Source organism: Prunus mume, linkage group LG4 (assembly GCF_029339155.1).
Source record: "Prunus mume cultivar Tortuosa linkage group LG4, ASM2933915v1, whole genome shotgun sequence".
NCBI lineage: Eukaryota > Viridiplantae > Streptophyta > Magnoliopsida > Rosales > Rosaceae > Prunus > Prunus mume.
In genome coordinates, this window is record NC_142701.1 from 12,809,089 (window position 1) to 12,824,835 (window position 15,747).

Genomic DNA, 15,747 nt, shown 5'->3' on the forward strand with positions numbered 1-15,747 from the left:
CATTATAAAGCTTTACAGCTTTTACTAGGGAGACTTTGGAAAAAGCAAAAGGAGAGAGAAATTTTTTAAAAGAAGCCAAAATGGACAAAATTGCCCTTATTTATTTTTGGATTTCTTAAGGAATCCTTTACATTTGTATGTCTTTGATTTGAAAGTTGAGAGGTTTTTTTTGTCTTTTTTGAAAAAGCTTTGGCTTTTTCCAAAAGTGAAAGTTTTCTTATGACTAAAACCTAAATTCACTTTTTAATAACTATTGTTGCAACGAAAACCTAGTTAGGTAGGAGATAATATAACTTAAGCTCTAATACAACATGTAACACTTAATAAGTTATAAAACCAAACACACTAACCTTGTTCAGCCACAGAGTCGAATAGAGTGCACGAGAGAGATAGAGAGATCTTCTCCTAGAAGCCAATGCCTTATGCCCTAATTCTAGATGGGGTGAATATCTGTATAAGCTTGAGTGTTTCATCGGTTGCAGGAGTCTTGCCCATCAAGAAATTCCAAGAGATAACCTTAATGCTATAGAACATTGAGTCCCAATCCATATAGAACTAGGAATCCCTAAGCCTTCACTAAGACTGCTGGTCGAGATAAGGATTGAGTTCTTGATAAACAATGAGTCCTTGTAATCCTACAAGATCACCTCAGTGAGTTTAAGACATTAAACAATCTTACAAATAGGCCTTTTGAATTGGCGTCATTATGTGTTTTACTTGCTCTGTAAGTTACAATGAGATTAACACATTAATTATTTATGCAGATGCTGTTATCAAACAAGCAAACTGGGACACATCTAAAGGAAGTGATAAACTTAGACGTGATATAGAAGCCCATGTTGCTTCAGTTCATGCTGACAAGATAAAGCACCATTGTGAGGTATAATAGCATATTTTTGTACATTCTCTCTTCTGAAATAGTTGGGGTTACTGGTTTTCATCAACCCGAGCCAGAATTCGGACTCCAAAAGAAAGTAAAAGTTGAGCTACTACTGTGATAAGTTAATTTTGTTAAGGACATTGATTGCTTTCGTTGTAACAGATTCCATGTAGTGTCTATTGTTGACAAAGTTGTCATAGGAACTTGGTTGATGATGATGTAACTATAAAATGCAGGCAAAGTTGAGGGAGCTGTTATCAGGACCAGTGGAAGTCCTTTTGAAGCAAGCTAATAATATGACCTGGCCCACAATAAGAAGCCGTCTTCGAGAGGCTGAATCTGATTTCTCTGGGAGAGCTGTTGCAATTTCTGGTTTTGACATGGATGAACAAACCAAAGCCAAAATAAATGCAAGTCTAGAGAAATATGTAAGACGTATGGTTGAAGATAAAGCAAAGGAAGAGGCTGGAAGGGTCCTCATCCACATGAAGGAGAGGTAGGGAATTCTCTCTCACACAATGGTTTGACGTTATTTAAGATTTTATTGTAGATATTTTCTATTTAAACCCCGCACTTCTCTTTATTCACCCCAATACTTAAATTATTAAGTTGTAAGTTTTATTATTGTGTAAAAAGACAAAAAAGGTCATCGAACTTAATAATTAACCCTAGTACACACACACACCCCACACACTCCACCTACTCTTCATATTAAAGTTTTAGAAACCTCCTTCCAACTTCCTGTTTACAAACTCTCTCTCTCTCTCTCTCTCTCTCTCTCTCTCAAGTTCTCAACTCAACAATACCCAAGTGTTAGAATTCCAGTTACAATCCTTGAAGAGAGGTAAAGCTGTTCTCTTCCTCTAGATATTAAATTTTGGATTTAGGGTTTCATTTGTTTGTGTTTTTTTTGGTTGGGAACAAAGAAAATTGTGGGGTTTAAATAGAAAATCTATTTTAATTCTTATTTTTTCAGTTTGGGGTGTATTTAAGGGTAGTTTGGGAAGATAGTGGAGTTTTATTGGAAATTTGTGAAAATTTAAATTAAAAGTTGGGGTGAACTTAGAACATGAGGTGAACTAAGAGAAGTGTGGGGATTTAAATAGAAAATCTCTTTATTGTATGCAATTGATATTTGAATTGCTTTACAGGTTTATAACAAAATTTAGCTACGATTCTAATTCAATCCCACGTGTTTGGAAGCCGGAGGGAAAATATTGGAGCGATAGCCAGAACTGCTCATTCTATAGTATGGCTCAATTTTTATCAATTTTTATCGACAGTTCTTGAGAGTTGAATTTGAACTAAAGCTTTGTTAACTATATATATTCATAATGTGTAATTTTTTCAGTCCCTAGAAGTGCTTTCTGTTATGGCTGTGATCCGTTTGGATGGTGATGATGATGGTGATAAAATTCAGGCTACTTTAAAAAGTGCCTTGCTGGATAGAGATATGAGTACCACAACAAATGACCTACTGGCTTCAAATACTTGGGAAGAGGTGACCCTTCTTTTGTGCCTTTTTTTTGCTTAATTTAAAGCAATAGATCTCTCAACCAAAAAAAAAAAAAAACATAGATACTGATATTTGATTTATTAATATATATTCAATTTTATCCAATTTTATTATTATTATTTTTTATACAAATAATATTCTACTTTAATCTAAATTACGGGTAGGCAGTTTCAGACTTGGGTGTAGAGTTGAGAACACATCCACTCTAGCCAACTTGGCTAAGCCCATATCTTCATATCCAGTCTTAATTTATTAATATTCAAAGATTTTGCATACTAGATTAAGTAGAAAAATATTTGTAAATAATATTGAGAGGGCTGGAGCAGTCCGCGCCGCATTGAGCTAGAGTTTAAACACTTGATCTAATCCCTACCCCACGCAAGGCCAGCTATCCTATGGCTATAGTATAGGCCAAAACGGACTTTGACCCATTGAATTTGGGCCGGCTCTCCAGCTCTCTCTCTCTCTCTCTCTCTCTCTCTCTCTCGTAAGACCATATATAGGTTTCCTGACTTTCCCCTTGCTCTATATAGGTTCCATCATCAAAAACATTGATCATACCTCTTAAATGTAAAGAGTTGTGGGAGGAATTCAAGGAAAACACCAAGGACATTGTTTTGAAGGCCATAGCTGAACAGGTATGATATCTCACCTATTAATAAATGGAAACTATTGTGAACTATAAATGGTTTTGTTTTGTCTTCCATAATGTGTTATTTGATCGCCTGCTGTTATGGAACTATGGTTAAAGTCTGTTTCAGGTTTTCTTTAGGTTTAGATAAACTTACTCATGAATGATGCGTTTCATCGGCTTAAAAATCTCTCTGAATTTAACTTACTGACACTCATGCCTAGTCCATTAATTCAACATGTTGTTTTCCTTTTCAGAAGGCCAACGCGCGTTTTCAACTACCTCCTTGGGCAATTGGCTGTTTGATTTTCGTGGGATACAATGCCATTACGAGACTAATGAGGTACACACTAGTTCCCCTACACTACACAGGAGGATATAGATGATGTTCTTTCTACCATATATATATATATATAAATTACCTCTACCATGTTCAAATTTATTCCTCCATGGATGCAGAAATCCTTTGTATCTGGGTGTGGGTGTCATCCTTGTTGCTTTTTTACTCGTCACGCCCCTATGGTGCTGGTTTGCCAGTCTCTGGTGAAATCCGCAAGGGTTCTGTGAGTGAGTGTCACATTTTGTTTTAATTATTGTTTGTCACTCTCCCTACTCCCTCCCCCCTTCGTACTATACGTATAGACACTGGTACTCTGTGTATAGCATGCTTTTTGCCTCCACGGCTAGTGATTTTAACATTCCTCGTTTCACCTCCCGCACTCCTCAGGTGAGTGTAGAAAGAAAAAAAATTTATTTAGTTTGGAGTGCAACTGGCTAAAACAGGAGTGCCAAAATTACTGGTTTGTGGGGATTCTGGAATAGGTCTAGTCACATACTGAGTCGTTAACTTGCTCCTTCATAATAGTTTTGTTATGATTTCAGGTGTGGGTATAAAGAGTGAAAAGACAACTTAGTGGGCTTGGTGTGGTACGCTCTTGGAGAAATGGTTGCAAGGCCCCGATCGACTTTATTTCAATCAACCAATAAAAACTAAAAAGCTAAAAACTATGTGATCTCAATTCCACTGGTTTTAAGTACTAGAGTGGAATTGTTGTACTGTTGTATTATTAATTATGAATTATGATTTTTTTTTTTGGTACTGTAACAAGGGACAAGTATATGTATTGTATTGTAATTTTGAATTTTATTTTGTATTGTTATTTCTTGTTCTAAATTGAAAACTATAACTATATAGCTATCTTTTTTTAGGTGAGATGGGGGGAAGAGCCCCAAAACAACTACACAGCAGTAATGAAGCGAGTCCTATGAATTCCCATCAGATCCCCAAAACAACTAACTTTCTTCAGTCTAAGGAGAGTAAAAGTTGTGTTGTGTCAGTCTAATTATCCCAAATTGCTGGTGGGGCTAGCATATCCTTGTGAGTGGTTCTGCCCGTGATTATAGCATTCCCAGCACCAACGCAAGGCAGCCCTAATTTAACCCTTAGCCCACGCCACCACCAACGCAAGTGAAAATCACCAGATCACAAAAAGAAAAGTACCACCTTTTCAATACTGTACTAGGGTGAGGCTTAGGTCACTACAACACAAAAACCATTAAAGGACACGAAGTCCTAATTAAGTTGGACTATCTTATCTTCTTGTCGCCATTATCGGCCACAAAGTAGTGGCATGCATACTTACTTACCTTTTAATCTTCATTTCTGACTTGGTTTAGGATTGACAAAAGCATCACTCTGGTGAATAAGATGAAGCTAAGTTTTTGAAATTCTGCTACTGTTTTGAAGCTTAATCATACAAATGGGCACTGATTTTCCTGCTTCCCTTTTATTCACTTACATTTTGTATTTTAAAAAAATATTTTTAAAACAATTTTGTTGTCTTTTATTCTCTCTCTTTCCTATTCTATCCTTACCCAAAAATAATTTCTTTTTACTTTATTTCTTTTTCTTTATACTTAATTTTCCCATCAGCATTCCATTTTCAATAGTGTTAATTATTTCTTACTCGATGAAAGGAAAAACAAAATATCAATGGTGATCAAAATTCTCGGTGGTTTCAATCGATATGCTATATCAATTAATCTTAATGGATTTTTTTTTTCTGTTTTGTAGCTTAATTCTTGAGTGGTATGAATCAGGCAATGCCCAGAATTTAAATTCAACTATTTTATTATTATTAGTATTTTGAAAACTTATGGGTCGTTTGGATTAGATTAAGGGTTGATGTAGGCCTTAGTTGAAGTTTGAGCAGTTTAAATTGATATGATTAGGATTAAGTTCCTTAATTATTTGTTCATATGTTCTAGGTTTGTTTTCTTTGGCTTTATATTCTTAACTATGATGATGAGAGTTTAACAAATTTAGGGAGCATATATAGCTAGTTCTTTATGATTGTAGAACCCTTATTCAGACCAATAAAATAGTTGTCAGTAATTCGTTCCTAATTATATCTATATATATATATATATATATATATATAAAGCAAAAGGCAGAGAATGGTGAAATATTCAAAATACCAGAAAATGCCTTTAGTTAATCCAAACATTAATAATTAAAATATTTAATTAAATGAAGATAATATGGTAAATTCACACTATTTCATATTAGAAAAATCAAAATTAAAAGAAAAATCAAATAATGAATCCTATTTTTATGGAACACAACTACCCATTATCTTTTTTAATTCTAAAATAAATTTAAAACTTTCTAAAAAAAAATACCTCTCGTAGATGCGGAAGCGCGTGCGAAGAGGCTAGTATATAGATTATAAACTTACCGTTTTTATAGTTTTTCTATAAATAAAAGTACACAAATCATATACAAAAAAATACATTTAACATAAAACAAATAAATATTAAATACAACTAAAAATACATATTATCAAAATGAATATATGTTCAACAACATAATTGAAAGTGTACCTATTCAAGTTGTGCCATGCAATCGTTGAGAGAATTGAAATATTTTGTTATTGCATTTAAATCGATATTGTCATACACATTTTTTTCAATATAAACAATCATAGAAGAATATTTTCCTAGTGTGAATAGTGGGCCAAGAACAGCAGGTAGGAGAAAAGTTGTACTGTGCGTCAGTGCAAGGGATTATCCCAAATTGTGACTGGTTCTGCCCGTGATTATAGCATTCCCAGTACCAACGCACGGCAACCCTAATTTAACCCTTAGCCCACGCCACCATCAACGCAAGTGAAATGGTATAGGTATAGCATTATCAGCCTAAGCCTTGGTGTCTTGGAAGGGTCTAAGATTTGAAATGGTATCTTCTAACATCAGTCCCCAATTGCATATAAATATTATGCAGCATTATTTGAATATTGATTCTTTTCCTATCCAATAATGCCGAATTTTGAATTTTGAATTTTTTGGGCTGGAATCACTTACCAGACAACATGCACTGAAAAATCTTTACTTTATTAGAAACGAAAAGGCAGAAATACATATTATGTCCAACACAAAATGATCCTAGGGAAAAAACCAAAGACAAAACAGCAGAAATACATATTAAGTCAACTCTCTCTCTCTCTCTCTCTTAAAAAGTACACAACGAAACGAACTCACACATGGGCATGGATAACATAGCTTCATGGCTGTGTCTTCCTTTTTCTCAGAAAGGTGGTGGGTGGTGCAGATTTCGATAAAAGAATAAGTCTTTAGGTTTCTTTTCTATTTCGTTTGAAAAAAACCATCAAGTCCGTATAAAAATAAATTTAGGGTTTCATAAATAGGAGAAAACATAGATAGATAGAGTATAGAGATACCGTAAGCAATAATTTGTTGAGGTATTCAACACTGAAAAAGTGTATATAATATTAAAATAACCGAGCCACTAGCAAACATATCTAACAACTGTGTCAAGTCAAACCGAAGTTCAAAAATTTATTGATTCCAAAACCAGGTACAAAAAAACTATGGACCAGTAATCCACCAAATAAAATACATCTAAAGACAGCCTAAATAGAAACTTGACAAGCAGAAACATCTCCGAATCCAATGTTATTGACTAAAATCTGATCTTCTCCCAAGGCTCCTCCATACGAACCCTGGAATAGTCCTCAGAAATACCCCTTTTTTCCCACTAAGTTTGACTAAGCCACCACATTCCCACAAGGTTTTTAACTTTATAACTATCCCTATTATGACTTTTTCTTTCTATTGAATTTATTCCAAGTATGCATTTGTTACTCCCTTGTGAGATTCTTCTTGCTCATTGTGTAATTGTCTATCTCTTTGTTGTAATTGTTAACATGTGTTGGTGTATTTTTAATTTTATTTTATGAATTTCCATATATGTGATTCTCTATGGTTTGATTAGTAGAATTAATAGACTGCTCAATTTGTTTTGGTTTATAATGAATAGACAATTTTTTATTTATTTTATGTTTTGGTATGTCTTGTAAGTTTGAATTTTTATTGTTTATATTTTACAAAAGGCCCCCATGTTAGACGTGTAGATGTCTAACCCATTAAAGTGTGGTATTATAATAATTAAAGGATTCTAAGACTTGATACCAATTAGGAGTTCAAGTGCAATTAAACCTGCAGCTCTATTTAAGTTAGTGTTTTAAGGCTAATATGAGAGCTAAAAGGATTTCTATTTAATTGTGGATTAGAAGTTTTAAGAGTTTTTGATGGGCAAAACTCTTAGGTAGATGCATATAAATACAAGTGTCCCTGCTCAACCGATTAGGCCAACCCACACAAAAGAAATTCACCCCATCTAGAATGAGTGTTTGAAGAGATCGGATTGAGGAGATATTCTTGATATGTGTTCTATCAATGTGCAGTCATTATAGTTTAAATGTAGTATCAGAGCCTAGGCTGCATATCTTAAAACTAAAAAATTTCTCCCATCTTTTTCTGCCAAATGCGTTGGATATTTTGATTAGTTTATGGAAGTAATCGACAGTGAATGGTGTACAACTTCCTGCTCCAGAAACTCGTCTTAGATTATAAGGACCCGTCTCCACCACCTCCCTCTAAAACCCTAGCTTCCAATTCTCAAAACTTTCCCAAAATCACTAGGCTGCTACCGATAATGGTAATTCAAATGACAGCAGCAAGACGCTTCCTCTTAGACCTGATATCCAAAAGCCGTGGCTGTCGGAGAATGGATTTACAACACCCATAGTGGCACAGAGATGGCTCCGTTGGGGAGGAGGAGACGACAAACAGGCATGTTGAGCTGAAACCAGTGATTCAGTTATCAGATTTCATGGGAGGTATTGAGTTTGATCCAGAAATTCAAGTCTGAATAATAGGCAACACTAGCATGAAGCTTAACACCTTCAGACCCTTTAAAAGGTAAAGTGGCCTATATTGTTTATTTTGGTTCAGCTCTAAAGATTATTAGATCCTAAAATTTTTGGCCAAATATCCCTAGAAATTAGGAAACGAAACATAAGGGGACAAAATTAGCATAAAGGCAGCTTGTACCTTGCTTTGGGAGAGTCAATCAATCATGGATATAGTTGGCATGCATAATTTCATATATGGCATATAAGATCTTATTAAAAGAATTGACACATTGGATGCATGCTTATTTCCTTATGAATTAATATAAGTAATTTTATTCCAGCACTAAGCTAAATGCATTTGATATCATTCAAGTTGACATGTTTTCACTAAAGCTGATGTAGAAAAACATGGAATCATAATCAAGAGTACTTGTGCTTGGCTTGCAATCTGGCTAGAGAGAGATAGAATAATTGCATATTTTACAAAGGCCTTTTAGTCTAATAAACGCTGCTTATTTTGGGTAGTTTTAATCATGCTGATTTCTAGGTTTTCAAGTAAGCATGACAGTACATATAAGCATAAAGGTTTAAAGTAATAAATTAGAAAGCTAAAACCTAAAACTGAAAGCTACATAAGCATGTATTGTTTTCTAATATTTTGTTTCACTAACGCATTCTGTTAAGCATGTTTTCGATATAAAGTCTTTATCATTCATGCTTGAAAGGCTATTGATCAAAGACTAGAGATCTCGAATATTGCATTAGTTAAGCGAGCCACAGCAGCTTAACTATTGCAGATTCAGTTTCCAATCTAAAAATTGATCAATAATTGCATCACAGCTAGTAGCCTTTTGTGCTATTTTCATCTACAGATGAAAAGAATACAAATTGATGACAGATGTGATGGAACAACATGGAGAAAGGGTTTGTGTAAACTAACAGGAAATTTCTTGATCCACTGATGAGAAATTTTCCTATACAAGAAGTTTATTCAGACTTGATATTCGTCTAGTGTTTTGAAACATGTTTAACTTATGACCCACAGGTGTAAGTTAATAATGTTTAAGTAAAGCTTCCTCGGGAAATTTTATCCACGTATATTAATGGTGGAGTGACCCAAAAGATAACGTATGTGAATTAATATATGAATTTCTCTCTATCCACAGATGTGAGAATTTAACCTACGAAAGAAATTCATATATCAACTCTTTTGGTGATCACTAAAAATTTCTCAACCCACAAGTGTGAATCAATAATGTACAGATATTTTTAAGCACTATGGGACAACTTATTCAAATATGTTTGTGCTTTAAAAACTTTTTGGAATGTCACAATGAACCTTAACTCCATTAGGCGCATATACGGTTTTGTTTTGTTAGATGGGTTGTAACATGATACATGTCCTATTTATCAGTTTTGATAAATCTCACGAGTTTGAGTTGTTGATGATAATTTATTATTAGTGATCTTAAATAGTGATTAAAGTTGTTTTCATTACTCAAGGGGAAAGATAATTTTGGTTGATCACATAAAGGGAAATGTGAGCTATTTTGGAACTTTCTTGCTTGACTATATTGTTTGTTTATGTATGGACATGTTTGAGACTTGGTTGCCTTTCGTATGCATTTAAGTGAATGTTTTGTAGCATCAATGCAACTAATTCACATGTAAAAGGATTGATCCGTAGTTGATTTGGATTAAACCATGCATAGTTGGACTTATCCTCACGTGTTAAAAGTATTTATCCGTATTCAATGGATTGAATCATGTAAAGTTGGATTAATCCATAAGGTTGTGTTCACCATAAAATAAATTGGCTGTTTTGTTAGATCATGTTTAAAGGATATTCTGTTACTATTATTTCTTAATTGACATGGATCAAATTGCACTTCTAACTAAGGCTTACTAATTTTATTTTGAATCAAAAGTGGCACATTGCAATATATAAGATACTCAAGATGCGAACAATCTTTTGATTGCTCAAAGTGTTTAAACTTGATAAAGTGATATTTTATATTTTACCTTTGTGATATGGTATTAATTGTTTTGTACCTACATGAAACTTAATGTTGAATGTTTAGAATGCATAAGGATAACTAAATTTTGAGGTGTATATTGTTAGCATTCATAAATTTATAGTTGACAATTTTTCAGTTTTGAACTACCCTAACATGTCGTTTGTTAGGGTGAAGTTATAATTCGAATTAACTAATGACAAAATTAGGCGAGAAGGATGATTTTCTAAGGTTTCTGTAGGCGCTGATTTCATGAAATATGTTGAGAATTGAATTTTTGGTGAATTTATAAAGTTGAAACAGATGCACAGAAATTTTCCTAACAGTTTCTGCATTATGTATATAGATTGTTGAATGACTCACCTAAAGATCTTCAAATGACCTGAATTTGTGATATGTTAAGAATATACATGTCTTCATGAATTCTGCAAAGTTTCGTGATTATTGGATGTATAGTTTATTTGTGAGAATTTTATTAGTGATCTGTGTTCAGGAAAAGTATGTGCTGACAGATTCTTTGAGTAACTTTGTAGATCAATTTTAGACCTTTTAGTTAGCTATAAACGACTCTATAATTTTTATGTTTTTAGATTAATGTCTCTAGTTTGTTTCCATGAAATTTGATGCTAATCCGACTTATAAATTAATTACGGTAAATTCTCAAGTAATCACATATTATTACTGGAAATTTCTTGACAGTTTTGTGCATTTAGGCTTATAATGTGAAGTACATTAGAAGCACACCTTGAAAGTTCTTTTACACTTGTCACAATGTTTTCAATCATAAGTTTATTGGTGCACTATATATTGAAGTAGTAAAGTATTGAGTGTTTGCCCAAGTGGGAGAAGTAATGTAAAGTTTTGGGCTTCACACTCAATACCTTATTATCTTCTATTTTGATAAAGCTCATAAAGGTTTTGAAGCATACTTGGAATTGTTTTCTGGTTGTTGACGCATTCAAGTTTTACATCTTAAGTGTTGGTTTTATGCATCTATATGTTTATGACTAATGCAATAAGGACTTCTTAAGAGTTTCTTGATGGGCAAAACTCTTAGGTAGATGCATATAAATACAAGTGCCCCTGCTCAACCGATCAAGCCAACCCACACAAAAGAAATTCACCCCATCTAGAATGAGTGTATGAAGGGATCAGATTGAGGAGATGTGCTCTTGTATATTCTTGATGTGTATTCTATCAATGTGCAGTCATTATAGTTTACACCCCACACACGTGAAATCCATGAAATCCTGACTTCACTACTGCGAAGGAGTACAATTTTCTTTCCGAAGGAGGATGCAAAAAGCAGGCATTCCACGCTTGTATCTCGGGAAATTTTCTGAGGCACACCCAAAGTAAGCATTCCACGTACGATTTGCAAAACACTTGACGAAACAAGCAACGTCATAAATATTGAGCGACGGGGAATGCTAGCAACCTTCTCTCTAACCTTCTCCATTTTCTTCATGACATGTGTCACTTTCCTTACGCTTAAACAATGCATCACACAAGATAATTTTTGTTTTTCAAGTTTACCCTTATTAAATGTATTAACTTTTTATAGCTTTTATAATTTTTTTTTTACAACAACCTTGTTAAAAATTTAAATAAGTAAAAAACAGTTTTTTTGTTATTGAAAAAAAAAGCGTTTTTTTTTTTTTTTTTGTCTCTAGAGAAACGAAACTCCTATTTTCTCTTTGTTTCTATTGGTCATTGACAATGGCTATGTAAACATCACATGTGCAGCTTCCGCCTTAGACAAGTTTGACTGTTTTAAGGCAAACGAATAATCCTTCGAGCATGGTTAAGTACCAATCAATAGTGGTCTAAATTCTTGTGTTTAAAAAACAAACGTTCTCTCTTGAAAAGAAAAACCTACATTTAAAATTATAAAAAAACTGACGTTTTTTCTTATTTAATGTTTTAACAAGGTTGTAAAATAGTTTTTAAAAAAGGATAAATGAAGGAAACAAAAAAGCCAATACATTTAATAAAGGTAAATTTGAAAAACCAAAAAGTAGCTTGTGTGATGCATTAATAATATTATTTTAAGTGTAAGGAAATTGACACATGTCTTGAGAAGAAGAGAGAATGACCAAAAGAGAAGGTTAAAGAGAATGTTACTAGCATTCCCCTTAAACGACATGTTGTGATGGCTTCTTGATTTATATTTCATTAGCAGGTGCAAGCAAACTCTCTCCAAGAAGCTCTTCTAGCTCAAGAGCTGAAAAAAAGAAAAAAGAAACACACAATTTTGAACAAAAAAATAAAAACACACAACGAAAATTTTCACCAAAAGAAGAAAAGAAAAACACACAACGAAACGAACGTGTACATGGGTAGCAAACACGCGTGTGCCGTTCTTTTTTTGTTGTTGGTTTGTAGATTAGGTCTTAGTTGGCAAGATTTTAGTGGTGCGTGTGCTAAAGTTGAAAAGTTCACAAAATTCAGAGAGTTTGCTAAAGTTGGACTTTCTTATCTTGTTGTCACCATTATCGGCCCACAAAGTAGTGGTATGATTCTTACTTACCTTTTAATCTTCATTTCTGACTTGGTTTAGGATTGACAAAAACATCACTCTGGTGAATAAGATGAAGCTAAGTTTTTGAAATTCTGCTACTGTTTTGAAGCTTAATCAGATGGAGCAGGGTTTACAAATTACGATATGTTTTTGGTCATTCTCTGTTTTCTCATCTGATATTGATATTGATTGATATATGACAATGTCTTTTTAATACTAATCATCTGTCCAGGAAAGAGCACACTACTAAACCATTTATTTCACACCAACTTTAGAGGAAGGCAAGTACTGTGCACAATGATCAACATTAAACTTAGTGTTGTGTTTTCTTTTAGTGACCATGAATATGATGGGATATGCTTTTATTCCAGGTCTCAAACAACAAAAGGTATTTGGGTGGCAGAATGTCCCACCATTCACCCTTTTACTCTTGTTATGGACATGGAGGGTACAGACGGGAAAGAACGAGGAGAGGTGCTTTTAGTTTTCATCATCAAATTTCAATTTATTGTCATTACCAATTCTCTGGCCAACACACGAATCCATTGCTGGATGATCACTTTTCATTTCTTTGACTACAGCTCTTACTTGTTGCTTACAGATGACAGACATTTTCCTCTTACTTAATCAAGAACATAAATGAGAAATGAAAATGACCGATTTAAGGTCCTAGTATCAGGATTGCTTGTCATGGTGGCAATCTACTTAATTGGAATTTGGTTATTTATTTACAGGATACAGCATTCGAGAAGCAGACTACTCTTTTTGCCCTTACTGTGGCAGATGTAGTGCTCATTAACATGTGGGGTTTTTCTTTTACCCCTTATTTATTGACTGTTTGGATTTGTAATATTTTCTAGTGTTTTCAAAGGCATGCCTAAGCGCGCATCGGAGCGCGCGTCGGAGTGAGGCGGAGGGAAATCGCCTTAGGCGTACGGTTGTTTAGCTTGTTGCCCGTTTAGCGTGGCGAGGCATGATGAGGCGTGGCAAGGCGTGCGAGGCGAGGCGTGGAAGACGCATGACATTGGCCGTGAGCACGCTTCAAATAAGCCTCTCCTAAACACTGTGTTCCAGGTATCTTCTTCCTCCCTATAAATTTCAGAGGCTTGATTTTTGAACTTTATGCTTGAATTTGTTCACAGGTGATGATGCGATTGTTTGGTCCTCGTAAGACGACAACCCTAATCTTTGTCATCCGTGATAAGACAAAGGTTCCTTCTTCTCTTTTAGTATTTCTCTGTGATTTGAGATGGAGCCAATTTGCATTTGTCTTTATTATTCATTTTGGTAGTCTGTTGCATCGTTTCCTTCCTTGGTATAAGGCCATTCCACTCTAGGCTGAGTTTTTGGTAGTGTAGTTATGTTATGCTTTTTTTTTTTTGTAGACGCGAGAATTTAGAAAGCGAACTTCGGAACGACATTCAGAAGGTTAACCAATTTGGTGCTTTATTTGTTGTTGCCTTGCTTTTAGTGTTGTTGTTTGTTAACCCCGTCTCTCCTTTACTGCAGATATGGGAGTGTGCTCCTAAGCCTGAAGCCCACAAGGAAACTCCACTGAGTGAATTTTTCAATGTAAGATGTCATGCTTATATGACAGATAAGATCTCATGTTTATTTGATGTTACTGTGGTGAAAACTATCCATCATGTGTATTGATTGACAATGTGTTATATTTATGACTAAAACTGGCTAGGTTGAGGTTGTTGCGCTTTCAAATTATGAAGACAAAGAAGACACATTTAAAGCGGAGGTATGCATATGTGCCTGTCGATTTCCAGTTTCTGCCTCAAGAAACCAATTGTCCCATTTCTATTTTTAATACTCAAATGCCTAGTATTCAAATTTACGCATCTTGTGCAGCTTTGCCCTTTTTTTTTGTCAAATTTATATTACTTATTCTTGTGAATGAAAGGTTGCTGGCATGAGGCAGAAATTCATCCATAATGAACTTGCTGGAGATCGACAGGCAGTAGTTCCTGCTTCAGGATTTTCTTTGAGTTCACAGGAAATTTGGGAAAAAATAATAGAAGACAGAGATCTTGATATTCCTTCCATCAAGGTAAAACTGTGAATACAGTTTTTTTTTGGGTCGAAAACTGTGAATACGATATAAATTTGAACAAGTCATCCATAACTCTTACGTTGCAGGTCATGGTGGCTACAGTACGTTGTGAAGAGATTGCCAATAAGAAGTATTCTGCTTTTGCATTAAATGAGGTACCTGTTTTTCATATGTTGCCATATTTTCCATCTTCTTCAATTCAAGTTGGATGGCCTTGAATTGCTTTGGAATTATCACAGGAGTTGAAAGTGATCTCAGTTCATCCTGGCTTTGGAAAGAAGCTGAGTTCAATGATTGATACTTGTATATCGGGGTATGTATCTTTCACTCATATTTCTCAGCTTGTGGTAGGCTACAGGATAAGATTACATTTCTAACCTTTTGCCTTATGTGGTTGAATTGTTCTTTATGTTTAGTTTAATTTGTTTTACAATTCTAGGTATGATGAAGAGGCTACATATTATGATGAAGGTGTCAAATCTGAGAAGCGCAAGCAGCTTGAAGAAAAATTGCTGCTCGTAATGAATCTCGACATCATTCTTGTCAAACCATATATTACACATTCTTGTGAAACCATATAATACCACATGTAATACTTAATGAGTTATAAAACCAAAACACTAACCTTGTTCAGCCATAGAGTCGAATAGAGTGCACGAGAGAAATAGAGAGTTCTTCTCCTAGAAGCCGATGCCTTATGCTCTAATTCTAGATGGGGTGACTATGTGTAATAAGCTTGTATAAGCTAGAATATCACCTCACCTCAGTGAGTTTAAGACATTAAACAATCTTAGAAACAGGCCTTTTGAATTGGCGTCATTAATATGTGTTTTACCTACTTGCTCTGTAAATTACAATGAGATTAACACATTATTTATGCAGATGCTGTTATCAAACAAGCAAACT

General features: G+C 34.4%; 1 protein-coding gene, 1 long non-coding RNA gene and 1 pseudogene across 3 annotated transcripts; all 3 read left to right on the forward strand.

Moving 5' to 3' along the window:
• Nucleotides 1-960: 960 nt before the first annotated feature.
• Nucleotides 961-4,174, forward strand: LOC148917939 (protein ROOT HAIR DEFECTIVE 3 homolog 1-like; annotated as a pseudogene). The gene is made up of 7 exons (XR_016125930.1): nucleotides 961-1,376; nucleotides 2,032-2,129; nucleotides 2,232-2,381; nucleotides 2,930-3,034; nucleotides 3,285-3,370; nucleotides 3,487-3,594; nucleotides 3,910-4,174. The product of XR_016125930.1 is annotated as a protein ROOT HAIR DEFECTIVE 3 homolog 1-like (transcript).
• An 8,974-nt stretch (nucleotides 4,175-13,148) lies between these two features.
• On the forward strand, nucleotides 13,149-13,990 carry LOC148917940 (uncharacterized). The gene is made up of 3 exons (XR_016126224.1): nucleotides 13,149-13,253; nucleotides 13,640-13,853; nucleotides 13,922-13,990. It is a non-coding gene; the product is annotated as an uncharacterized LOC148917940 (long non-coding RNA).
• A 154-nt stretch (nucleotides 13,991-14,144) lies between these two features.
• On the forward strand, nucleotides 14,145-15,422 carry LOC103327805 (protein ROOT HAIR DEFECTIVE 3 homolog 1-like). The gene is made up of 7 exons (XM_089049795.1): nucleotides 14,145-14,207; nucleotides 14,289-14,351; nucleotides 14,473-14,529; nucleotides 14,692-14,838; nucleotides 14,928-14,996; nucleotides 15,081-15,154; nucleotides 15,281-15,422. Exons 1-7 carry the CDS (start codon nucleotides 14,145-14,147, stop codon nucleotides 15,420-15,422), a joined length of 615 nt encoding a protein of 204 aa, XP_088905921.1.
• Nucleotides 15,423-15,747: the final 325 nt, after the last annotated feature.